Genomic DNA, 27,505 nt, shown 5'->3' with positions numbered 1-27,505 from the left:
TGAGGATAAAGCGGTGTATAGAGAATGGATGGATGGGTTCCAGCTCAGGCTCCGTTGTTTGTTGCCACAAGAGTAAAAGTTGTTTGTATGTCAAGCAATCTATCGAAACATTCAGTACAAGTTCATCACATACAGATGGAGAAACACTAGGATTATCTGCTGAGCTATGCTAGCAGCCCACAAACGGAGTTACATTATATGAACATACACTCCTCTTTATGAGGTACACCCTGCTCAATTGCTTGTTAACACAAATAGTCTATCAGATATCGGCAACTCTGCATTTAGGTATGTCGACGTGGTCAAGATAACTTGAAGTTCAAACTGAGCATCAGAATAGGGAAAAGGGGATTTAAGTGACTTTGAACGTGGCATGGTTGTTGGATCCAGATTAATTTGGTGGGGGGGGGGGGGGGGGGCACAGGAGGGTACAACAGATTTTTTTTGGGGGGGGGCACCAAAAAGTTGTAGGAAAAAATTAAAGCTGCTACCGACCTCTCGCTTTTACAAAGTATTTTTCATGGTTTGTTTTGGCTCTCTAACCTAGCAGGAAAGCTGTATAGGACCTTTTCATTTTGGACTGTTAACATTCAAATTATGACTTGTTTCCTTGTTTATGTGAATTACAGCATCATTAGCTGCAGCATCTGCCTGTTATGTAAAACTGTAAGCTCAACGACAGAATCCTGAGGGCAGTTAAGTGACAAATATTGTGCAAGAACAGCACTATATACAACCCTGTCAATTTCCACTTCTTAGAATGTTTACTGACAATTATCACACATAAAATAAGAAATAATATTCTGTATTTTTAGAAACTAGTTCTCAGTCATATACCAGAAACATCATAGGGTTCTGTATGCTAATCAGTCTAAATCAAAATGAGTACTTCCCAATACACGGTGAACAACAACAATCTGCACCCTCGATCTGTGGTAAAATAATCTGAAATTTTCTGTACAGTAATGTAAATTTGAAAATGCAGTAAGTAGCACTCTACATTTAATAGTAAACCTGAGAACAATCATAAACAGTAACAATAGTCCATATTCTTAATCAAATACAATAAAATACAACAAGCAACACTACACATTTAACAGTAAACCTGAGAACAATAATAAACAGCAGCAATATTCCACATTCTTAAGTCATTTAATAGTTCACAGCTCAGCAAACATCATAGTGTTCTGCATAGAAATCACAAAAAGCTACCCTCAATAATCTTTCACAGTGAGCAGATGTTCTTGTGTTGCAGGTCCATGGTCCAGACGTGGCCATCGAACATGCCCGGGGTGTCTGGCACCGTGGACTTCCTAGAGCACCTCCTCTTTTTGCATTCTTCATATGGGATGGAAATAAAGTAACACTGGTTTAGCACGTCCATCAAAGGCCTGTAGGTGTAAAGCAGGAAGCCCTCCACAATGAGGATGCGAGTCTCCTCTTCCTCCTTGTGGTCGGACTTCAGGACCATCTCTGTGTCCAGGGTGTTATTAAGGCCATGAGACTTCTCACACTTCACCGGGTTCTCCAGCCACGTGTAGATCGTACTCATCATGTGTCCATGTCCAGAGCAGTGATGACGTACTGCTTAAAGCCATCTTCACCAACTTCAATCTGATCGTGGGACTTGAAGAAGTCATCCTGACGGACCACGCAGCAGTTGGGCAGGTTCTTGATCAGGCGGTTGGTGAGGGTGGTTTTCCCTCCATCGGTTACGCCACTGACACCAATGATGTATTTCATGTTCTTCGATTGGTCAAAGCTTGGAAAAGGGTGAAAAATGTCAACAAATTTGACTTCTACATGAGAGCTTTAATTATTCTTCATCTACTCCCTGAAAAGTTCGCTCAATAAAAAAGACAAAAACTAAAATTTTACGTGTGATCAGAGTCCAGCCCTCATCACATCCACAGGATGACATAAACTCTCAGTCGCAGCACCACCTGGTGGACATGTGTGGATTCGCCGACCAGCAAGGATGCGAGGATTCATCCAACGCTGCTTGCAGCTTTAATTTTTTTGTTTTAATTTTTTCCTATGCAGAATTTGGAGAATGATCAGATTGCCTATACATAAGTATATGTCAGAAAGGAAATGTATTTGCAATTCTACAATTTGATTTAGCAGACCATTTTATCCAAAGCGACACACATCTGAAAGTAGACGCAACACAAGTAAGGATCTAGTCAGGAGAAAACAACCTGGATAAGTGCCATAAAACAAGTGTTTAGCTGAACTGCAGCAATTCTGCAAGGGGCAGTGGTCAAAAATACAACCAGAAACTTGCCAGAAGCTTGTGAACGGTGAAGGCCAAGGGACGTGTTGTCATATCTACAGAAGACATATAAGCTATAAAAGAACCTAAATGAATGACGCATGTGCAAGACGCATGAGTCCGAGGAAACCCGACACTGCTACAGCATCCACGGTCTTTACACATATGTGCCTGTGCTTCGTCTCTTAAAGTGGTAAACTTCCCATTGGAACGTCACTTCCGCCTCCTCCTTAGTTAAGCAAGATGGCGACCGTCGTAGAAAGAGTTGATGGATGTGTTGGGTCGTTGGACTCAGACGCGGTGTCACTACGACAGTCAACCCCTCCGCCGGACCAGCCGCACCAGAACAACCCTCTGTTAGGACTACCTATTGTGGCTATTGAGACGATTCTCAATTTTCTGTCTTATGATGAAATCAGCCTTCTGCGGTCGGTAAGGAGAACAAAAACAAGCCAGCTTGAGGGGGAGCAAAGCTAATGCTAGTCCGATGCAGTGCTGATTTTTGGTTACTAGTTCTGATTAAAAAAAAGAAAAGTAGTCGTGAATTTTATTTAAAGCCTGTGTTTGTGCAACCGTCTAATTATTGTTGTTGTGGCCGTGGCCCACGATTCTCACGGTGTCGCTGCCTCATTGGCAGGACCTACTGGCTAAGGAGAAGCTGAAATACAGGACAATAAAATGATTGTGGAAATGTCTTGAGTCTAACTTAGGACAGTTCAGTTGAGTGATACATTCCTGAATATTCTTGCATGCCACTCATTGCTTGTTCCTTATTGATGTCATTTGATAAGGCTGGCTTTAAATAGCTGATGTCTATGATCTGCTCTTGTACTAACTTTACATTTCAGCGAAGTTCTTTAACGCCCATCCTGTTATTCTGCTACATGCATGATTTTGAGATTTTGTTAATGCATCTTACAGGCTAATGTGGACTATATTGCAGTGGTTGTTACTCTAAACATTTGTCTGCTTTGCAAAACTCTCAGCCTCAGTTTCTACCTTTACATAGCCCTTGTTTTGCATAGGTAGAGGAGTTAAAAGTTCCCTGAAACTGACAAATAATGTCCCCTGCTGACTATACATGCACACTAGAGTACATTAACTTATATGGTCTGTTTTGTTGTGGCTGAACCATTTTTGTTCATGCGGAAGATGAGGAGAGGTTGCAAATCCACAGTAAAAATCAATAAGTTCTGTCTTAGAAGATGGTTTGTATTAAAGGATTGGGACAAAACAAGAAATCCCTTTAATGGACTGAGCCTTGGGACTTTAAAGTAACTTCAAGCAAAGAATCTCGCTCTTTCTTCTAGCCTCTTTGGGTCTGTCAGCGTGTTCCCAGTAAGCCTGTGAGTTTGCATGTCAGACTTTAGTATTATTTAATTAATTAATAAGAGAAGAGAAAGGGACTGCAATTATCAGCAAATCTTACTGTGTTTTTAAAGTCACGTATGCAGTCCAACATTTCCTCTCGTACTGTTTGCTAGAATTCTGATACTAAGGACTGGACTCACTGCCCTCTATCCAAACAACTGTGGTATGAAGCCTAGGTTGGCAAACATCTTCCTGTTTTGGTCTTGGAAAAATGTTAAAATACACCCCACTCCCTGGATCGCTTGAAGCAGAAGTACGACACTCTTCTGTTCATTTTCGTACTCAGAACCTCTCTCATCTGACTTCTCCAGGTGTGCAAGCGCATGGATATGATCTGCCAGCGAGTCCTGAATCAGGGCTTCCTGAAAGTGGAGCGTTACCACAGCCTGTGCCAGAGGCAAGTTAAAGCCCAGCTGCCGAGGTTAGTATCTCACTGATGCAAGCCAAGCATGTTCGTCACTGTTGAGGTTTTTCTTCACCGTGAACTAATATGGGCATTGTAACATCACACATTTCAGACGGAACCTTTAGAAGACTGGTTTAGGGTTCAGTCTTTTACCATTTTCTAACTGAGGGTATTTTAACCCCTGGTGGTTGGTGTTGGTATTACAGAGGGTCAGCATCAGGCAAAATAAATCGGTAGATGCACCGGTAAGCATAATATTGCGTAGGTCCCCCTTGTGTTGCCAAAACAGCTATGACCCACTAGACTCCACAGACCTTTCAAAATGTCCTGTGTTATCAAACACTAAGATGTTTGGAGTAGATCCATTAAATCGTTGAAGTTGCTGTGCGTTTTTCTCATCCCTTGATCAAATTGAGTCCATGTGTACTATTCTCACTAAACACATATCATAAATTGGAGGCCAATTAAATGATTCAGCCTGTGTGTTTGATGCTAAGTGAGGCTTAGATTCACCACTGGCAAGGATGAAGAGGACCAGGATTGTGAGGGTAGAGTTTTTGTACCCAAATGGACCAGATGTGTCATCAGTTTTCTCAATCTGATCATGTTTCTTGGGTGCTAGTAGTACATGGTCCTGTCACCCATCCTAGCTCCAGAGACATACATATCTCTCTATCTGTCTCCGGAATGGACTTGTCCTGCTGTCAGTGAACCTGTGTTTAACAATTATATGTTTTATACATTAAACTTTAAAAGAAGTTGTCTTCACCAATGTGTTTACCATGGTTTGTCTCCAGACGAGAGTCGGAGCGGAGAAACCATTCACTGGCCCGTCACGCTGACATCCTGGCTGCTGTGGAGACGCGCCTTTCACTGCTCAACATGACCTTCATGAAATATGTCGACTCCAACCTCTGCTGCTTCATCCCTGGAAAGGTTAGCTCACTGCCTCTGACACGCATAACAGCAGCTGTAGGGTTTTTACAGGCAGAAATGTGTGCGTGAATGGGTGAATGTGACTTATCTATATAAATACAACCATTTACCATTTATTTACAAGAAGACCAGTGGAAAAGCCTCGTTACAAGGCTTGTTTGGAGTGCAACAGCAAGTTAGTCACAGTTTTGCTTGGTCTCTCTATTCTTTAAATTCTGGCCTTGTGTTGAAGATGGCAATAATTTGGGCCTATCTTGTAAACAAGATAAATAAGTCTATGAAGAAATGTTACTTGGAGAAAGATCAGATTAAGCCAACAGATACTATAATTGATGAACTACTTGAAAGGTGTGAAGGATACAATGTGAGAGTATCATGCTGTGGCAAAAATGTTTATGTTGAAATTATCTCACTGCGAATGTTCCTTGACCTTCACCCCCTTTCTCTCATAATATGGTGGGCTGTAGCAAATTTGAAAATGCAAAATACTAGTGCTAATACTTCACCTACCATCAAATGAAGTGAGCTGCATAACATCCTGTTGAAGGAAGTTATGTCATTTGATTACAAATCCCATTGTTATTTTGAATGCCATTTTGTTACTCTTGCAGATATTGCTCTTGAAAGTTCAGCTCTTTATAGTAATCAAGCAAGACTTTACAGAAACCTTTTACTTTTCCAGATGAACAAAGAGGTCTTTGCTTCAAGATGTTGTTATGCTTGGAATAGTGATCTTTCCTCTTGTAAACTGTGACCACTAAAATGATACCAAAGCGCAGCATGTGTCAGCAATAATGATGCCACTTTTAGTGTGAAATGACATGCAACGGCCACAACAGTGAACAGTGAGTTGGAGTAAGAGATTCGAATTGTCCTCACAATGCTCAGTGAACCTTGTAATACTGTGACATCAACTTCTTTGACATGCACATCGTTTCCTTGCTGTCTGTGCTGATCCTGCACTAGTTAAATTTAACATCTCACCTAATTGAGCACATTTTTGTTGTACATGTTTTGACTTAAATGTAGACAACTATTTGGTGTTTAGATTGCAAAATATGTATTTTTTTTAAAGAAAGGCTGAACTACATTTCCTTCGAAGTTAAATAAGCTAGTTTCAGTCTTTTCTTTTGTGTCTTGGGTTGTTTTTCTTTGTTTTTGATCATGTTTTGATGTGTGTGTTATCAGGTGATAGATGAGATTTACCGTGTGCTGCGCTACGTGAACTCCACCCGAGCCCCCCAGCGAGCTCATGAGGTTCTGCAGGAGTTGAGGGATATCTCCTCTATGGCCATGGAGTACTTTGATGAGAAGATTGTCCCCATCCTGAAGAAGAAGCTGCCGGGGGCTGACCTGTCTGGCCGCCTTATTGGCTCTGCACCAGGTACTTGACGTTTTTCTTTTCTGGTTTCATAAAGTAACTCAAAGATTCACAAAAAAAGAAATGTAACCAGCAGTTGCTGATTTAACACTGGCAGCTTATTTTCACTTTTGCAGCAATCATTGTTCTGAAAGCATTTCCTCCCTTCTACTAGCTAATACAAATTTTACTAAATAATTTAAACAGTTATGTTACACGGTTTTGTTTCATTGATTGAACTCCAGGTTTGCTAAGTCATGCTCTCACTTAACTTTTGTGGATGGTTTGCACATTATCCATGGGCTTTGGCAAATGTCCTGCTGTTAATGGCAACATTGCCCTTTTGTAGTAGAACTTTGTACCTGTGCAGTATTGCGGAAGTGCTGTATACCAACTTGCACCCTGTAATAGAACCAGCACAAACACGATTGGATTCTGTCCCTTCGGGGTTTCAACCCTGATAAAAGATCTGCAAAAAGAGCACAGCCTTGTGTCTGGACCATCCATGTGTATGTAGGAGTGTGGGTGTCCCTCCCTGTGTGTGTCGATGGTTGCTCAGTCCATGTGTGACTGTAACCTCAATAAATTTGTGGAGAAACACAGCAAATGCAGATGCTGCCACATAGGCACACTGCATGGTAGAACTAAGCAGTTAACATCCAGTCATGCTGTGTGACGTGTATAAAAATGCTTACCAGGTACAGGTGATTCAGATTGAAGGGCCAAAGGGTGCAAATCAATAAATAGCTGTTCTGAGTGATCGCCTTTGAAATGCTGAAACATTTCTGTCCTCATGGGAGTGCTGTCTCACAGGATGGCAACGCCTTCATCCACAGGGCAGGAGGGGTCGCTGAGTGGTTGGATGAGTATGACAATGATGTGAATAATGGGTGTTGCAGTCTGTCGGTCTTGACAATGATGATATTTAAAAACCATCGACAACATGTTAAAAATATGATAATAGTTAAGTAATGATTCGAATGGTCAGCTTCCATACATGCATATTTTGATTGTAGTGCAATCACAGGCATTGTTTTTTCTTTAGTTTTCCTACATCAATATGTACTGGTTATAAACACATTATTATAGCAATAGGAAATCACAAAACTCTGGTTACATGAACAAAGCCCAGCCATGCTCCCTCCGTATCCCAAAGTCACCAGGTCTAAATCCAGTTGATCACGTATGGGGGATTTTTTTCAAACAACATGTAAGGCAGTGATCTCCAAAACATTATTAAAGCTCTCAATAAGGGCATATCTTTTCCAAGAATATTGTTCCATCCCTTTAGTAAAGTTCCATGGACTTCAAGAATCAGTGCCAGGATGCTTTGTAGATGTTTTAAAGGTGGCCCGACACCTTAAACGTTCAGCACCTTTCAGGCCAATTCATGGTATCTGGATCAGTTGATACTGCAAGGTAAAGTCGGGTACACAAATATTTGGACATTGACACAATTTTTAGCATCTCGGCTCTGTACACAACCACAATAATTTTCAAATGAAGCACTAAAGATGTACTGGAGGAGCCTGATGACTGAAGGCTCTACCTCCTATTCTACATCTGGAGTCTCTGGTAATATAGATAAATTGTCTGTTCCAAGTAAAAAACAAAAACACAAGTAAACCTGCAGTCTGAGAGAGTAAGGGCTCTGTTGGAATGATACGGTACAATAAGGTCTTTAAGATGATATGCAGCTTAGTCATTAAGAGTTTTATATGTGAGAAGCAGGATTTTAAATTTTGTCCTGGATTTTACAGGGAGCCAATAAAGAGAAGCTAATGTGGGAGAAATCTGATCTCTCTTACTGGTTCCTGTCAGAACTCTGCCTGCATCATTTTGGATCAAAAGGAGGTTATCAGCTCTAAAGTCCTGCAGCCACTATTTCAATCACAGTGCTTTTATTGATGAGGTGTGGATGACAGAGAATCTAATCAAACACAGTCTTTCCTCATACCAAACTACAAACCACGTTTTGCGTCGTCATAAATATTGAGCTGGACACTGACATCCACATAGAGGTCCACATGGATGCTTACAGATTTGGGTTTTAATGATCAGATTACTGTCATGTTTACTTGTGTGGATGTGGGAAAACATGTATTGGCCGTAAAGCACCTCCCAGAATGCAAAAGATCATTCTCTTAACCCTTTAAGCTTCAGTCAATTCCAGCCGTTTTCAGTACAAAAAATCGCTAATATTCTATTTTTAAATAAAAAAATTATGAAAAATACAGGGAATATTGGACGGATGGATGAATATTCGTTTTTGTCGGACAAATGTGTTTTTCTCACCCCCTGTGGTAATCGCATCTGAAAGTGGTTTATACCGGCGGATTCATGAGAATCTAAGCTTTCCATCAGCGTATAGTGTTTGTATAATCGGGTTTGCAGCCGTCGGACATTCTTGAAATTCCTATGCAAATTAGTAGGTGTACCGCCAGCGGTACACTGAAGCTTAAAGGGTTAATGTTGGACGTGACAGTGGTCCAGAGTTTTTTGTGCATCTGTAGGTAGCGACCAATGATTTGACTGATAATATTTGATAAGCAGTGGAATTCTGAAGACCTTTAAACCTTTGTCCTTTTCTCTCAGTTGCAGGTCCATCTACCTCCTTGACCACCATGTCCCTGTTGGCTAAGAATACCCCCTCACGCTCTGAGATGACCAAGGTGCAGCAGCAGGTGAAGGTGAACGGGGCGTCGATGACGGTACTGCGCAGAGAGATGCAGGAAATCCGAGTCAAGCAACTGGAGCAGCAGAAGCAGCTGCAAGACCAGGAGCAGAAGTTGCTGGAACAAACCCAGGTGATCGGTGAGCAAAACGCCCGCCTTGCCGAGCTAGAACACAAGCTCCGCGAACTGATGGACAGTAGTGCTGCAGCTATGGGAGGACCCAGACCTGCAACGGCTGTCCCCTCCACATCCAGCGCTTCTGCTGCGTCTTCCACTGTTTCCAGCACATCTGCTACTGTGTTGGCAAGTGGCAGCTCGGCCGCACCCACAGAGCCAGAGGGTGTGGCAGGCTCATCGCTCAAACGCACCAGAAAGAGCGCAGACCTTCCACGACAATCCAAACGGCTGCGCAGCAAGAAATAAAAGACTCTGTCATTTAGTCTAAGTTTTCTTTTTGATTTTAGGGTCCGACTGATCACACCTTATGCCCAATGCCCTATGCCAACCTCCACCCCACCAACATGCATCACACGCACACCGTGATGCAGACACCTGTTGTGGTGTTGGATCAAACAGTAGTGTTAAATGACTCGCAGCTGCTTGCCGCTAAAACACTGAGCACAGAATGTCATCCAGGACTTTGCATAACATTAACGGGGTCAACATTTGATCGTTTCGTATTGCTAAAGGACTGTTAAAGCCGGGTGTTATTCTGTTTTTTTTTGTTTCTGTTTTTTTTTTTGTCAACAAATTCCAAGAAAGCACTCCAACTATCAATGCCTAACAACTGAAATGATAAACTTTCGCTACGTCTCAGAAATATATTGTTTCATTTTTAAAGCAGCTGAAAATTGCAGTTCCTAACAAGAACTTTTTTTCATTTATTTTGGACTATTCTCAGTAGAGAACACAGTCGGTGCTCTAATGAGTTTTTCAGGCATCAGAACAGTGCATGTGAGAATGAGTTAAACTCAGTTTGTGGTAATGCAAGAACATGTCACCCAGTGTGACTTTTTTTTGTTTTGCACAATAATGGAGCGCTGTTTCACAAAGGAATGGGATATATTAGACTTTAGCCAAATAATATATTTGTGTTTTTGTGGAATAGGTTCATTGTTGGTTTGACTCTGCACGTGGAATTTGTTGACAAGAACCTAATCTTTGCAAGGAATCTTAGTCACTTAACTAAATCAGAATACAGGGAGGTGGGTGGCCATTTGCAAGAAGAGTATTTATTGAAAGTTACATTAAAATGATTACAGCTTTTCAGTGAGAAGACTGGAAGGCTTGTGTGTGCAAAAAAAAAAGGAAATTCAGATAGTCAGGGACTGTAGCTAATAGGAGTCACATTATACATGTGATTAATGCAGTTACTGTTTCTCAAGTAAAATCTACAAAAGACATTTTATTTTAGAAACATCTTAAAAGAAGCTGAAGGATATCGCAGTAAACATACAGAGTATGGCGATCCTTGAATGACAAGTTAAACTCCTGATTGTTGGATGTTGTTGGTCATCAGAGAATTCATATTGGGTCTTCACTTTGGTTCTAAATCCACAAGCATTAATTTCCTTCACACTAGCTTCCTCAGAGTTTGCCTAAGGGTAATATAAATCATCTAGTCGGTAATTGTTTTTATTGTATCCAAAATGGTTGCTTAGTTAGTGGTTGAATCATAAACAGGAAGCACGGGATCTAAATTAAGGAAGAGGGCGGTGTTTGGATAGCATTAGTCCATGTGCCACCTTTTGGCTCTTGCCAGGGATAGATTTAGATGTTTGTCAACGGTTTTTCTTTTCCACTGTGCCTCAGCAACTACTGACATATATCATAGTCTCTGATCCTTCATAATGCAGCAGTGACAGCAGAACCCACTGGCCGTGCCGTGAGAAACTAATCACGTCTTTAGCAGTTCTCCAGCAAGAACAGATCATTTATGGGTCTGGTGTGCCTGAAACCACCTGATGTACATGCTTTGCTTTTATGGAGACACTACAGTATGTGCTGTGCTAAGGAGGACAAAGAACGTTTACAACTACCCTTGGTAGCAAAACCGTGTTTGGCATCCGTTCTTTGAGGAAAATGCTAGTCTTTTTACATAATTCACATATTCCGCCTACTTTCTACTAACAACATACAGCTAAATATTTTTTACCAAGTTTGTCAAGCATTAATTTTTGTGTGTCGTCTCAACTTTCTGGACAGCTATTGATTTCCATTCATTTCACTCAGACGTCATGACTTGCTTTGATTTTCAAGGTGTAATAAACAAGCAAACTAGCAGCTGCTCATGTAGACATGTTGGGATGAAATTTCTCTTTTGTCCGCTAAAATGAGTTGATCAAAATCAGAGAGGTAGACCGAGCAGCTACTTACCATGTTAATGATTATCATGTCAATGATTTGTTGAAACTATTGTTCTCCAGGCTGGCAGAATATCTGTAGTCAAGGTGCACTAGCTTCTTCTAGAGCTTTCATTTTGTTTGTTGCAACTGTGAAAACTCAGATGCTGGTGAAGAACTTTAGATGTTGATGAAAACTCTGGAAAAGCTAGTTTGCATTTTGTTTGAAAACTAAAAGATGTGATTGAAAGTGCTGGAGAAAAATGACAACACAGACCTTGATTCATTTCCAAAATCTTAAGTCAAGGTCCACCTCCAAGCTTCTTTACATAGCTTTCACCTGCACCTTATCCTTCAGTCATAAAAGTTGAGTTTAATCATATTTCCGACATCGTCAATGAAGTTTAACGCATAGTTTTTGTTGAGTTATTAGAATCTGTGAATCGCATCATCATATAAACACTCCTCAATTCTTGGATTAGCTGTCAATCAGTGAAAACAATGAAAAACATGGTTCTAAAAAATAAGAGTACCAATGTGGGGAAAAAAAATCTGCGCGTGTGATGAAATGCCATGCAGTTATCTATTTCAAAGATGTCTGCCTGATACCAAAACGATAAGGGAAGCAGATTAAATGTTGCCTGACTACATAAATAGATACCACCAGTGGGAACTGAAAAAATGCTGAAAGTTTTTGACCCTTTATGTTATGTCAAGTAGTGTAAGGGAATCACCATAGTGTACGCCTGGTTTGCAGTAATAGTAGAGGGGTTCTGGAAATATTAAAAGAAGCTGCTGCTCAGTAGAATGGCTGAGAGTGACGTTAGTTTTCCCACATATTTTTAAAAAGGTCATCTCTGTGCACTGGCAGTCTTTACTCTCCTGTACAAATGTGTCTCTTGCCTTGTGATGCTAAGTTAGCTGTGGGCCCATATTGTGGCTGCACTTTTTTTCTTTGTTTTAAGCATTTCTGTAGTTTGGATGACCTGAACCACTCATGGCATGAACTTTTGGTGAAGACATTTTGGAATTGCAGTTCCCATCTTGGTGAATACTAGTGTAATGACACTGGCCAGCAAAACACATGAAGATATATTCTAGCGGCTTAATTTGAGACTGCGTCTCAGTTTAGAAAATTGTACGGTAATCTTTATGTACTTTAAAGTGTAGATTGTGAAATATTTCATCTATGTATACCAAGAATCCTTTGAGTTGGCCAACTGGGGGCAAACTGTAAGAATTTGTTGCACACATTACTGTTACAAATGTACAAATCAAACCTATTAAATCTAAGCTTAACATATCCACATATGTCTGTATGTTTACACTCTTTGGTTTGTTTTTACTGGTAATGTTCTGCGACCACAGTAATTTTGTGGGGTACTTTATATCATCATAGCACTTTCGCTTTGTAACTAGAAGATCCTTGCTTCACATCCGAGCCTTCCCGGGATCTTTCTACATGGAGTTTGCATGCTCTGTCTGTGCATGTGTGGGGTTAGGTACTACTTCTGACTTTTATATATAATGTGCATCCTGTGTTTCTTAATCCCAAACAAAACACAAAGGCACAGAATTATTCACTAGCCCATGCTGCAGACAAAAGAAAGATGAGTTTAAAGTACAATCCACATTCCATGACCCCATTTTCACTCCAACTTTTCTGATTTCACTTTTTTTTCTTCATGTAGAGGTCATGTAACAGAACATTCCATCCAATGATTACGGATCAATTCCTGGGTTGCATGTCCATGTTCAGGAGATTGTATCCATTGTCATGCCATAATTTTCTTGTTTATGCAATTTTCTTGTTCCTTATCAGATCAGGAAAGTTCTAGTGTTTTCATGTTCTGCACCAGCAGCAGACCTGCGCTTAAATAAGCTAACGAGTGCTGTGAGGTTACATAAGCTCAAACAAACTGTAAAATGCACCAATTTCTTTAAAGACGTTCTCAGATCTAAATGTAATCTCGTAATCTAAATCTAAGTGCACTCAACCAATATTCATAAAACATTTGCCTAAGTTTCATCACCCATGGCTCATTATGAGATATGAGCTTCATTTTCATCTTCAATAAGTCTTTATTGTTTTTCATACTGCCACTTTATATTTTCAGAATGTAAACAGGATGACACTTGGCCCAGCAATGAGATGCTCAAATATACTCAAAGTTTACTCAAAGATGCTTTATAATTTCAGTACATTTAAAGTATGCTTCCTCTGTATGGATGGAAAATTGTTATATTTCAAAATAGTATCTATAACCACAGACACAAATTCAAACAGGCTTCTCAGAGGTTTGGCAACACGTTTTGTTATGACAAGTTTCAAAAATAACAAAGGAAAAAATACCTCTACTACATTAGCAATCAATCTTTAACAAAAATAGCCCTCACAAACTTACAAAAGCTAACAAGAAAAAAAAATTGTTAGTTTTAGTTCAATTTAGAGGCCCAATGCAAATATGTATAAATATATATGCATGTATGTATAAAAAACAGAATCATTGTTGCTCAATGATGCTTTTATTTTAAAAATCTTAATGATATAAAAATAGCAATAATGATAAAGAACACTAAATTGTATGTTTATAATAAACTATTAAATTGCCATAAATTACTATTGTAATTATTATTAATCAATAAAATGTCTTATGTATTTAACCCTATAAGACTGAAATATAGAAAACAATTGGAAAAAATAAAACAAATAAACAGTTTTTTTAAAAACAACTTGATGTATTCAAGTTCGGTGGAGGAATAGCATTAGCTTGCTGCAGCTAACAAAAGGCCGGTACTTCGTAACAGAGCGGACTTGTTACACAGTGACACCCAGCTGGTAGGAGGAGCGCTTTGGGGCAGGTCAGGCAGGCAGGCGGGCCCACAGTATGAGGAGAGAAGAGGTGGAGAATTACATAAGTTCCTTTCAAACAGCGATCTTGTGATTTCCAGATAATTGTTAGTCTGAGTCAGTTGTTGAACGGCAGTAACCACAAAGATGGGGAACCGAGTCGCCCGCGAAGACTACGAATGGGTTTACACGGACCAGCCGCATGCCGACAGGAGAAAAGAGATTCTGGGTGAGCTAGCTTAACTGTTAGCAAGTTTCGGATAAAGCTGTTGCCAGCTTAGATAAAAGTACGTCAGCTTGGTGTCTAATATGACGACTAACTTTGGTTAACTGGCCACCGCAGTCGTTGACTCCATTTGCTAACGCAGGCCGACTAAGCTAACGGTTCTCTATCCGCCTATGATTTACCGGTATCAGTTAACTGACCTGGTTATGTTTAACGTAAGTTAATAATTAACGACCCGTTTAACGACGAAAAGCCACTACCATAGGAGTTACAAAAAGTTTAGTTGTCGTGATATATACGGGCTAGTTACAGCTAGTTGGTTAATGTACCCTCCTGATGTTGTGTTAGGCTAACGGGCAGCCACATTTTGTAAGTAAAGCCTCAGTAGTCTTTCTGCCACTCCCTGATACAACTTTTCTCCGTGTCCACTTTTTACCGTAAAGTTGCATTAACGTTGTGACTTTAGATACTTTAGACACCGTAATGGAATACACGTTTTAGAAACGGATTCCTTGTGTTGAAAATGTTTTCTTAGCACACGATTAGTCGTCTTTGGAGAGACATTTTGAGTAGCCAGCAGAAGTAGAAATCCCCAAATCCTTGCGCGACTCTTAAGTAATGTCAGTAAATTAACAATCAACTTAAATATGTATGTAGGCAAGGCCAGAAAGTATTATGAACCGATTTTATAATATGCAAGGCAATCTTGGACTAGTCTCTTAAACTTCTTCAGTTTTTCAAATCCACTGTAAATATTTACCGCAATACTTATTTTGAGTTAATCATTGTGATAATCCAATGCTGTTTAAGATGCTCATGTTTTTAATTGCTGCACCATTCTATCACGTGTATTTAGATCTGTTCCTGCATACAGGAAAATGAATGGGACGGCCACACCGCCCCTGAGGGATTTTATCAAAAAGAGAAATGATATTACTATTACAAGGTCAGCCACCAGGGGTGAAATCAAATTTAGAAAGTCCTCCTTTGCACAGAATGCCTCAATTATTAAAGGTTGCACAAATGGGAGTACTTTACCTATCGCTATTAGAGTAATAGAGGTTTAACCCAGACAATTCATCATCATTGTCTTTATTTTACTATATTGGTTTTTAGGGCTGGACCCGAATATCCGAATATTCGTTCGCTACGGCACTATCCGGATATTAATTTTGTATCCGAATATTCCCCCCGACCCCCAGTGTGTCTCATCTTAAAAAGGTGAACCTTTGGCCAGAAGTCTTGGTCATGGTGACTCATTGCTAGCTTAGCTCCCTACAATGCTCTCTTCTTGCCAGCACAGAACTGCCCATAGTCCGAGCTGTCGCCTTCTCGGGTGACTGCAGTGTTCCATTTCAGTGAACAGATAGAGGTGCTACAGCTGTTCTACAATTCATTATCTGACATACATGTCCTTCATCTTCTGCATTATCATTCAAGAAATTTGAATCGGGTGAATTATTAACGACAATCAACGAATGATTATTAATTACTTCCAACACAGCTCAAGTCCTAAATGTGAAAGCAATTCTGTTATTTTATGAGCATGGACTAACGTGAATTTATTGATACGTTTAGCTTCAGATGCCAGCAAGATTCATATGAGCATCTCTAAAACTAGAGACTTGCTTGCATTCGCACATGGAACAACAGTGGTAATTTCATTAATTACTTATAAATTTGTCTCCGACAAGGAAACAGGATTGAGTTTTTAAACTGCAGTTAAATAATTTGTTCCACAGCGAGTGTCCCCAAGTTGTGTCCCGTGTACCATCATAGCTGTCTATGGGGATGTATGGGATATTTTTTTGTCGTATTTAAGGAACAGCACCACTTGCAAAGACATCATTATGATATATATAGATAAAACAAATATACCCCAGCTGTGTACAGACTCTCACTCTTAGTACCAGATTCTTCTTAGACCATTTTAATGATCACTGAGACTGCAGCTTTTTAATTCATCTCCACTGTTTGTGTTAGCAAGAAATCAAAGTAAAATCTGTAAATAGCTAGCTAATTTAACAGACAACACAAACTCGGGGACACACACAAAAGACCAAGTGTTTTAATGACCTCTGACCTTTCCTTTGTCTGGGATTTGTGCCATTGTAGGAGTTAAGAGGTTGGTTGTTGCTGCTGGGAATGTAACTGTGGAGTCATGCGCCTCTGGCTTGTAGGAGGAGTTCAGCACAGTTCAGTAATGTAAACTGATGTGATGTTTGTTGAGACTTGCCTTGCTGCAGTAACGTCTCACTTCTTAGGTCGCTAGAACACATACATGTAGTGGGAGGTTGTGTTTGCTCTTTATATCTATTAAGGAAATGAATTAAAATGGCTGAACAGCCACAGCACTGTGTGTTGAGTTTCACTTGAGCTGAATGACACCTTCAGCAAATCACCCGGATGCCTTTACATACTTGATTTTCTTCCATCTCCCATTAGTCGCTGAGATAAAACATTTGATAAGTAATGAGGTATTAAACACGCCCTGGAATTTGTAAATACCTGTTGCAGTCTGTAGCTCCGACAGACAGAATACCTGGTGTATGAGGGGTGGAGCGACTCTGTTTTGCACACAGGTGATGATGGAAGAGGAGAAAACGTATTATAGTATTATAACACTTCACTACAGCTGATGCAGAAATTTTTGTTGCCACAAGAGCGACAAGTCATTTGCATGTAAGAGCAGAAAGAGTCAGTGTGTCGAAACATTTGGAAAAAATAATCGCATACAGACAGAGAAATATTTGACTGCTGAGCTTGTAGCATGTGGTGTTTATGAGCACACAGACTTAACTTAATTCTACAAACATAGGCTACTAATTTAACAGTAACTATTTGCCAGCTGTTTCTTTAACTGTGTTCATGAATTCGGTCTGAACCCGCCAGCCAGCAGCAGGATGAGCCGGGTTCTGCTCAAGCTTTCTTTTACACAGATCAGCATTAGAAGAATGTCAACATCCATTTTGTTGACATTTTTCCGTTCTTTTCCTCCAGCTGTTGCTGCGCTCTGCCCCTCCAAGTTTGTGCATCACCTCTTATATGATTATTATCAGTGATAAAGAGCCTGGCGTAGTAATACAAACATTACAACTGCTTTACAAGTACAAAAAGGTAATAAAAAAGATTAAATGGAATGATGTCAAAAACATGTTTGTTTTTTTTAGGAATAGCTGGAAAACAAAATGATAAAAACTTTTCATTACAAAGGTATTGTAGGAAAACGACCTCACTGGGTCATTTTTGACCCACTTGTGCATTTAAAGATTGAAATTGTTCCAAAGTTAAACTGATTTTAATGAGTCAGCAACACCTCATTATCAAATATTTGCTAGCGATAACTTTTAGTTGTTACTGTATGAAGTCACCTTGCTGTCAGTAATGGATGAGGGACTCTGTTTCACTCTGCTGGCTGTTTCTGAGGTTAAATATGATATGTGATATCATAATTTTAATGCTGATTATTTTATTGTATACAAGTACTGAATGACTGACTTTTCCTTCAGCATTATTTAACTGGTGTGCTCCCTTTCCTTTCGACAGAAATTAGTTGGCACTTATTTTCTCTCATTTTGATTCCTTTCACTTTTTTGGCCCCTTGATTTCCCATTTTTGGAGGAAGATGTGACTCCTTCACAGTGCACATTAGCGCTCCAGCATCAGCAGTCTCTCAGCTAACTACTTCTATTTTGAGGTGAATTCTAGTGCAGAAGTTGACAAAAAACATTTTGTAAAGCGAGAACGGCTAAACAGAGCATCTGTCGGGTGGCCAGGGAAAGTATCTGCAGCAGCACAGAACAATGTAAAACTTTATGACTGTCTTTTCTGTGTGTGTGTATGTCATAGTAAAACTACAGTTTATCTGAAAAATATGATTTAAATCGCCCTAGTGCTGTTCCTTTAATCGCAGTGATATGTTCCAGTCACTGTAATAGAATGTTGTGGTGCCAAATGCAGCTCTAAGATCAAGCAGAACAAGTGCCTTTATATTTTCAATCACGAATGATAACACAAAAATTATAAATACGGAGCTTGGAAAAAGATATGATGGCCATTGACAGCAAATGCCCATTAAAGATCCTCTGGAATTGGGAAGAAAAGCTGACCCTTACCAGACTGGCTTCCATATGTCCGGTCCACGTCTTGGAATGTGCTCGTAAAATGTGTGCATGAAGGATTTTAGCTAATACTTCTATATTTATCCTGCAAAATCAGCTTTGTCAGTATTGCTGATCAGATTTGTTTTAATATAATGATGTGAATCTTCATTGAATTTACCTCAAATCTCTTGTATTTCCCCCACAGCCAAATATCCAGAAATCAAGTCACTGATGGGCCCCGACCCAAAGCTAAAATGGATTGTGTGCATGATGGTGGCAATACAGTTTCTAGCTTTCTATCTGGTCAAAGACTTGGACTGGAAATGGGTTTTGTTTTGGACTTACGCATTTGGCAGCTGTATCAACCACTCAATGACCCTTGCTATTCATGAGATTTCCCACAACACAGCCTTTGGAAACAATAAAGCCATGTGGAACCGCTACTTCGCCATGTTTGCCAACCTGCCCATCGGCCTGCCCTACTCTGCCTCGTTCAAACGCTATCACCTCGACCACCACCGTTACCTCGGTGGAGATGGCGTCGACGTCGACATCCCCACTGAGTTTGAAGGATGGTTCTTCTGCACACGCTTCCGCAAATTCATCTGGATTATTCTGCAGCCGCTCTTCTATGCTATCCGGCCCCTCTGCATCAACCCCAAGCCCATCAGCCAGCTGGAGGTGACCAACGTGACCTTCCAGCTTGCCTTTGACATCCTGCTCTACTGGGTGTGGGGGGCCAAGCCTGTGGTCTACATGCTGGCTGGCTCCATGCTGGGGATGGGCTTGCATCCCATCTCCGGCCACTTCATAGCCGAGCACTATATGTTCCTCAAGGGTCACGAGACCTACTCTTACTACGGCTCCCTCAACCTGCTCACATTCAACGTGGGCTACCATAACGAGCACCATGACTTTCCCAGCATCCCAGGACGAAGGCTGCCCATGGTGAGTACAGCTGGGTGACAGGTCAGATGCTTTACAGATCACGCTGTCGCATCCCTACCAACACCCCCCAAACCATTTTAGTTCTCAACATTTTTTTTCCATTGACCTGCAGTGCCAATGGGCAAAAACAAATAAAACCTATGTTTTTTCTGTGGACCAATATGAAAAAATGACATAAGCTAGTGGAAAGCAATAAAAATGTAACACTTTCTTGCTTCTTTCCTGAAGATGTCTTTGTTTGGTTGCTCTTGATGCACTGACACCAGCTTCAGTCCTAATGAAGCTCTCTTAAGTTCTTAGACTAGTCTTGACAATCCTCTCTAGACTGCAGTCATCCCTGTTGCTTGTACACCTTTGCCTACCACCATTTTCTCTTCCATTCCACCTTCCATTATCTAATCATACAGTTCCCAGCAGCTGTATGTCACACAGAAGGTCATTTTCTTCTGGTCAGCAGCTTTCCCCAAGGTTGTGGTGGCATGTTTTGGACTAGACCAAGAGATCCTGTCTTTAAACGATTTAAATAGCAATTTAATGAAACTCGAAATGAAACCTTCTAATAATTTGAGATGCGGGATTTCTGATTTTCATGAGCTATAAGCCATTTCATCAAAATCAAAACAAAAAAGCTGGAAATGGTTTATTTTACAACTAATGAGTACAGAATATATGACAGGTTATGTTTTTGACTAAAAATCTGAAAAAAGGTAGCATTCTCACAATATTCTAATTATTTGAGATGTACCTGTACTTCCTATTGTAAAATGAGGAAATAACTTTTATCATTGTAGACACTACACTTGACTATGAATATGGAACACAGTGACTGTTTTAAGTACGTTACAGGTTTTAGTAAACACGACATTTCCTGCATCTACCTATAATGAAATAAAAATAGAAGCATAGTGGTCGCTTTTTCTGTGAGCTTCTTGTCCTCACATAACATTTACCATTAAGTTGAAATTATGGAGATGTAGATTGATGAAGGATTAGAAACTGTTGTCATTTATTTTATAGTCATTTACAGCTACATGTATAAAACACCCAACATTTTCTACTGAAGTGGATGCATTTAGAAAGAATATACAGATAAGCCACAGGGTTTCAGAAGGGGTCTGACAGTATCAGCATTATCAGGTTACTTTGGTTTCTTTACAATCCATAGGCTTTCTCAGCTGTGTCCACTAACAGTCACATCAGTCACAGATCACCACTTGAAAATGATCAGTTAGTTTAAAACATGCAAGCAATAAAAGACCACGTTCAGTAGTGTTTACTCTTTCCTTTTGGTTTCCAGGTGAAGAAAATTGCAGCGGAGTATTACGATGACCTGCCTCAGTACACATCCTGGGTACAGGTCCTGTATGACTTCATCATGGACGATGCACTGAGCCCGTACTCTCGTATCAAGAGGAGGCTGAAGGGCGACGTCAAACAGGAGTAGCTTCACTGGAACAAAGCTGCAGCATCCACCAAGCCGCAGCCGTCATTCTTAAAACTTAACAGCTTCTGCATAATATTTTCAGGGTGGCATCAGGGTGGAGATTGTTGTGCTTGAATTTGAAAATGTTACTGTTCCTGAGCTGGCACAGAAAATGTTTGTCAGTTACTTGTTGTCAGGACAGGTAATGTTGGATTAAAAAACAATTATTTTGAGTTTGTTAGGGTCATTACATGCAATATGTTGGGCTGGCTGCACAAAGAGTTTGGCTTTGATCAAACAAAATTATTCAGCTTACAGTGAGACATTTTATTTACTGTTCATTGTGAATGAAGAAAGGTTATTCAGTGGATTACCATAAGATTTGGTACAACCACTCAAGTTTCCTTCAGGATGAATCTTAATCACTTTGGTGATCTTCCGACTTTCAGTTTGTTACATTTCATTTTGTCCACACCTGCTTTGTGCTCAGGGCTTTCTAGCTGCTGTGCTCATGTGAACTGAACGATGAGTGCTCTTTATGCATCGTCTGTTTTCACCGTCCCTGACGTTAATGTCGGCACACTGATCAGTAATGACTAAAACAGCCAAGAATGTGAAACAGCATTCAAATGTTAACAGACAGCTGAAAGATACTATGCTTCTACAACGCTTCAGGTGTAGTTACCTCACTTGTACTAACCATGGTAAGAGGCTAAAAAGATGGCAGCCATGGTAAATATGTCAGTATGCTAATGTTACATGATGATGCTGCCTCTATACAACTACACAGGCCGCTAGCATTGCAGTACACTCTGAATTCTTGATATGAACACAAAAGCGTATTCTTTGTGATCCATCCGTGATCAGTCTACTTTGTTCTCAAAATGTCACTGACTGTAGTTGTGTTTTTCTTCCTCTGGCAATGTTACATATCGAGTGTCTTCCGCTTTAAGCTACTTGGCAGAGCTCATCAGAAAATGTGTGCCTTGTTTCAAAATTTAACAGCAACAAGGACATTTTCCCAAAAAAACTTCATGACTTGGAGGTGGAACAACAGTTCAGTGTCAGTGGAGCCTAAAAACTGGTTTCCTTCTCATTGCTCACTGCATAACAGTGGTAAGCCGCTAATAGAGGCAATAAATGCAAGATTCATTGTAGACCAGTCTAAGTCTTTGTGCGGCCAGCCCCAGAAAGGATCAAGAGACACACCAAAACCAAAAATAGGAAGGAGAGGGGAGAGGGAGAATGTGTATTTGTTGAAGTGGACCAAAGTTGAACTCTTGATCTTTCTATGTGATCTTGTTGGTTGCGTCTGTTGCAGGATGCCGTCTTGTGAGATCTGAGCGTTGTACTGTGAAGCAAGACTTGAGTTTGCAATGTTGTGCCTATAATCAAAGTTTTTGGTGTCCTGAATGTGGCTGACTTAACCTCCTAGATCACCATGGCAACTAATGCCGTGGATCTAAACTGATCCGGAGCAGGCTGTGTTCACAAATTAGATTTAAATCAGCTGCTGAAGTGCCTCCCTTTCACTGGCTGCTTTCCCAATGATTCTCTACAGGTTATATCTGCAAACAGGCTGAGATGTATGTTACATAAACCACAGACTGAAGCTGTACAGTTACAGTATCACACACTATACCTTCATGCATTTGGTTGGTGATACAGAAAAAGCTTAAATATGTCTTTATGAAAGTGTGCTTTGTTTGATCCCGACTTGCTCAGTCCAATTACACCGTTGAGACTGTAGCCAATAGAACACAGAGTTAAAAATGGATTATTCTATTGATATTTATTACAGAGAATGTTCAATCAATAACATTAATTTCACTTTCATTTGACCAAAAATTAAATGGATTCTTAGACCTTAATGCTTGTCAAAAAGGCATCATGGGGTTTAAGGGTTTAGCAGCTCTAATGTGCAGCTCTCATGTTACAAAAAAGCGTAAGCATTGATTGGTGAAAAATATCAGCATGCGATTAACACTTTTCTACAGGCCTTCCTCTCTAGTGTCATTTCCAGGAAGAGTGCTTTAGGTCGCTTTACATTCTAAAAAAACCTGTAGAGTGAAGTAAGTGGCAACCCATCCGTCCATTTTGCACAAAAGAAAAGCCCCAATTCGTTGTCAATGCCTCTTTTATATGGGAGCACACAGAGTTTAAAGCAGAAAGCCTGAGTTAACAAAAAACTACCGTCTTGATAGCTGTTATCTCTGAATGCAGTTTTAGTTTTTGCTGAGCGAGCTCGCACACTGAAGTCTGATAAACTTGCTCTGTGGTACACCTCAGATCTGCTTGACATCGTGTGTTTGTGGAAAGACTTGGTTACCTTACATGTTACACTTAACATATAAAACATGTTACATACCAAACTTAATATTTTCTGACCTTATGACACTTTTCCCCCCACATTCTCTACTTTTGAACATGCAGCATTTAGTGTAGAGTGCTTTATACAACCTGTAACTGTTGAGGTTGAGCTTTCTGTTACTCATGTCACTTACCATTTATTTTCAGTTTGTGATCTTAATTTAAGTTTTATGAATTTACTCACTTTGGAAAAACTGTATGTCCAAAACTGAACAAGTGATTAATGTTAAAAACCTTTGAGCTTTACTGTCTTCCTTTTGTTTGTTTGTTCACTTCCTCCAGCTCGAGGTCGTACAGACCTCTACAATGGATGTCATGTCCTCTGTGTTTTTTATTTAAAGCCAGGAGATTTAGCAACCTGGAATGAAATTGTACGTGGCGGTGCTGAATTAGTTGAATACATTTTTTAGATTCAGTATTGTTAACTTTGATTAACTTAAAGGCAAAACATGCATAAATAAAGTACTATGCTAAATTGGCATTCTAAAATGCTTTTTAATCCGCATTTCCACCAGAGTCCTCAAAATTTTTATCTTTTTGCCGTTGGCCAAGTTTTTCTCTTGCTGGTACACTTGAAGACAGCAGAAAAAACATTTTCCCCTTGTCAATCCCATAATGCTTTGAAGGTTTCAAACAGTGATGCTGTGATTGTATAAATAGATGATGACATCTTCCTTCTTATTAGTGATTGACCATTATGGTCTTTTTAGGGACTATGCCGATTATTGGTAATGAAGGAAGATCAATAACAGCTAAAATACAGATAAACATAAATATTTTATTTGACAGCATATGATAGCATTAAACCTATCATTCATAAATAGGCTTCTTCATTAAAAATGATTACTGTGACTGAATATGTGCAATACCAGTAGAAGTGATGGCATTGGGGAGTGAAGGGATGCTAGGAGGCTTTCATCTATTTTTATATTGTGACTGATGATTGTTATGACAAAGTAAGACATTTAAACCTCCTGACTAATCCAATTATTTGATTTTTAAGAGACTAATCGACAATAAAATAACTTTCTCCGCTAAAATTAATAAACATGAGGTCAAAGAGAAGGAAGAGTTTTAAATCCTGCAGTCCCACAACAACAAGAATAAAGTTTCTCAACAGAAACTAAATCTGCTGGTGGATTCCATGAAAGTCCTAATGAATGATAATAAAGTGTGATACTAAAGGTTTGTGGTGCTAAAAATCTCAAAGATATCAAGTTGAACATCTGGACGGAGGCTGATAAAAGTTGACCTCCCTTCATTTCTCTGGATCCGACTCCATGGATTTTAGGGATGCTGGTTAAAGACCTGCTCTTCTCGTCGTCTTCCTTCTGGTCGCTGTAAAAAGTCACACACGTTAGCACCATGAGCTAACTGTGGCTAAAGAACCACATTTACCAAGACAACTATCCAGTACAAAGCCCTAAAACACACCAAGAAACACATTGAAGAGGATTTTACTGCTGGAAGCTGCAAGCCAATGCCTAAAGAAAAAACTAAAGCAACGGAACCAAAACCCGGTTCAGTGAAGACAAGCAGAGGAAATGTTTGACTGCAGACATAAAGCAGGAAGACACTGAGCTGCTCAGGTGTTCCTGATAACACCAAGCAGCACCTGGACAGCCAATAGGAACACAGCTTACTGGAAGTCCAGAGGGCTGGCTTAGTGAAGGAAATTTAGTTTAAAGTTGAAACAGAAAGTTAACAAAGAAAGTTGAAAACCACCTTCTGATACCTGAAATCTCTGAGTTTTCACACATAGAACACCTGAACATGTCAAACTGGTTTCATAGTAGAACCTTCACTGTAAAAACGTCATAGTATGGTGTGTTGTTCAAAAAAACATTACAACCCGGCTGTCTAGAGTCGTCGAGGAGCAACACAAAAACAGGACAGACGCTGGTTTCCAGGGGGTTGAAAGAGTAAGTTTACAACAACACAACATGTGAGCAGAAAAATCACTGTCTGTCTTTAGTTAAGCTGAAAATATTAGTTTTTGCCTTTTTTGACCAAACTTTTCAGGAAGTAGATGAAGAATAATTAAAGTTCTCATGTAGAAGTCCAACATATTTTGGATCCTTGTGGAGAGTTTAGTCTTAGAGTTTGTAAAGCTGTTGAGTTTTTAGAGTCACAGGGATTGTTTTCTCCGGGTACTCTGGCTTCCTTCCACAGTCCAAAAATATGCTGAGGTTAATTGATAACTCTAAATTGCTCGTAGGTGTGAATGTGAGCGTGATTGTTCGTCTGTATACGTAGCCCTGCGACAGACTGGCGACCTGACCCCCCGTGACCCGAGTGAGGATAAAGCGGTGTATAGAGAATGGATGGATGGAGATGTTTTGTTTTTGCTTAAGCACTTTTTATTGTTTATTTGGCTGATGTGGTGAACTTGAACCTGTTGAGTGTGTGCATTAAAATCCTCCAAGACAAATGTTACAAAGTGGTTGCTGGAGTTATTTCAATTATGCATACAGTGGGTACAGAAAGTATTCAGACCCCTTGAATTTTTTCACTCTCTGTGTCATTGCAGCCATTTGCCAAAATCAAAAAAAGTTCATTTTATTTCTCATTAATGTACACTCAGCACCCCATCTTGACAGAAGTGTAGATTTTTTTTGCAAATTTATTAAAAAGAAAAACTGAAATATCCCATGGTCATAAGTATTCAGACCCTGTGCTCAGTATTGAGTAGAAGCACCCTTTTCAGCTAGTACAGCCATGAGTCTTCTTGGGAATGACGCAACAAGTTTTTCACACCTGGATTTGGGGATCCTCTGCCATTCTTCCTTGCAGATCCTCTCCAGTTGTGTCAGGTTGGATGGTGAACGTTGGTGGACAGCCATTTTGAGGTCTCTCCAGAGATGCTCAATTGGGTTTAGGTCAGGGCTCTGGCTGGGCCAGTCAAGAACGGTCACAGAGTTGTTCTGAAGCCACTCCTTTGTTATTTTAGCTGTGTGCTTAGGGTCATTGTCCTGTTGAAATGTGAACCTTCGGCCCAGTCTGAGGTCCTGAGCACTCCGGAAGAGGTTTTCCTCCAGGATATCTCTGTACCTGGCCGCATTCATCCTTCCTTGAATTGCAACCAGTCGTCCTGTCCCTGCAGCTGAAAAACACCCCCATGATGCTCCCACCACCATGTTTCACTGTAGGGATTGTATTGGGCAGGTGATGAGCAGTGCCTGCTTTTCTCCACACATACCGCTTAGAATTAACACCAAAAAATTCAATCTTGGTCTCATCAGACCAGAGAATCTTATTTCTCAGTCTGGGAGTCCTTCATGTGTTTTTTGGCAAACTCTATGCGGGCTTTCATGTGTCTTGCACTGAGGAGAGGCTTCCATCGGGCCATTCTGCCATAAAGCCCCGACTGGTGGAGGGCTGCAGTGATAGTTGACTTTGTGGAACTTTCTCGTATCTCCGGACTGCATCTCTGGAGCTCAGCCACAGTGATCTTTGGGTTCTTCTTTACCTCTCTCACCAAGGCTCTTCTCCCACCATTGCTCAGTTTGGCTGGACGGCCAGGTCTAGGAAGAGTTGTGGTCATCCCAAACTTCTTCCATTTGAGGATTATGGAGGCCACTGTGCTCTGAGGAACCTTGAGTGCTGCAGAAATTCTTTTGTAACCTTGGCCAGATCTGTGCCTAGCCACGATTCTGTCTCTGAGCTCCTTGGGCAGTTCCTTCGACCTCATGATTCTCATTTGCTCTGACATGCACTGTGAGCTGTAAGGTCTTAATATAGACAGGCGTGTGCCTTTCCTAATCAAGTCCAATCAGTTTAATTAAACACAGCTGGACTCCAATAAAGAAGCAGAACCATCTCGAGGAGGATCAGAAGAAATGGACAGCATGTGAGTTAAATATGAATGTCACTGCAAAGGGTCTGAATACTTATGTGATATTTCAGTTTTTCTTTTTTAATACATTTGCAAAAATTTCTACATTTCTGTTTTTTTCTGTCAAGATGGAGTGCTGAGTGTACATTAATGAGAAATAAAATGAACTTTTTTGATTTTGGCAAATGGCTGCAATGACACAGAGAGTGAAAAATTTCAAGGGGTCTGAATACTTTCCGTACCCACTGTATATTTATGGAAAATACTGAAATGTGTTTTGCACATCCAGCCACAGAACTTTCATCCATATTTTACATGAAGAACCATTTTCAAAACTGCCTGCCCTTGCTCTGTTTTATTTCTTTTTTTAAGCTCAATGTTTTT

At 40.2% G+C, this 27,505-nt stretch overlaps 2 protein-coding genes and 1 pseudogene across 2 annotated transcripts; 2 read left to right on the top strand and 1 right to left on the bottom strand.

Annotated features, from left to right (window-relative positions):
* Positions 1 to 1,140: 1,140 nt before the first annotated feature.
* LOC127537542 (nicotinamide riboside kinase 2-like) lies at positions 1,141 to 2,450 on the bottom strand (annotated as a pseudogene).
* fbxo28 (F-box protein 28) lies at positions 2,416 to 12,672 on the top strand. Its single transcript, XM_022200346.2, has 5 exons — positions 2,416 to 2,707; positions 3,958 to 4,067; positions 4,850 to 4,988; positions 6,177 to 6,372; positions 8,944 to 12,672. The coding sequence occupies exons 1-5, from the start codon at positions 2,519 to 2,521 to the stop codon at positions 9,444 to 9,446; spliced, it is 1,137 nt and encodes a 378-aa protein (XP_022056038.1). The 5' UTR covers positions 2,416 to 2,518; the 3' UTR covers positions 9,447 to 12,672.
* Positions 12,673 to 14,171: 1,499 nt separating this feature from the next.
* degs1 (delta(4)-desaturase, sphingolipid 1) lies at positions 14,172 to 23,532 on the top strand. The gene is made up of 3 exons (XM_022200345.2): positions 14,172 to 14,445; positions 18,751 to 19,493; positions 20,791 to 23,532. The coding sequence occupies exons 1-3, from the start codon at positions 14,364 to 14,366 to the stop codon at positions 20,935 to 20,937; spliced, it is 972 nt and encodes a 323-aa protein (XP_022056037.1). The 5' UTR covers positions 14,172 to 14,363; the 3' UTR covers positions 20,938 to 23,532.
* The last annotated feature ends 3,973 nt before the right edge of the window (positions 23,533 to 27,505 follow it).

The sequence above is a fragment of the Acanthochromis polyacanthus genome, chromosome 15 (assembly GCF_021347895.1).
Source record: "Acanthochromis polyacanthus isolate Apoly-LR-REF ecotype Palm Island chromosome 15, KAUST_Apoly_ChrSc, whole genome shotgun sequence".
Classification (NCBI taxonomy): Eukaryota; Metazoa; Chordata; class Actinopteri; family Pomacentridae; genus Acanthochromis; species Acanthochromis polyacanthus.
Note: the sequence above shows the minus strand (reverse complement) of the source record. Positions and strands in the feature narration are given on the sequence as shown.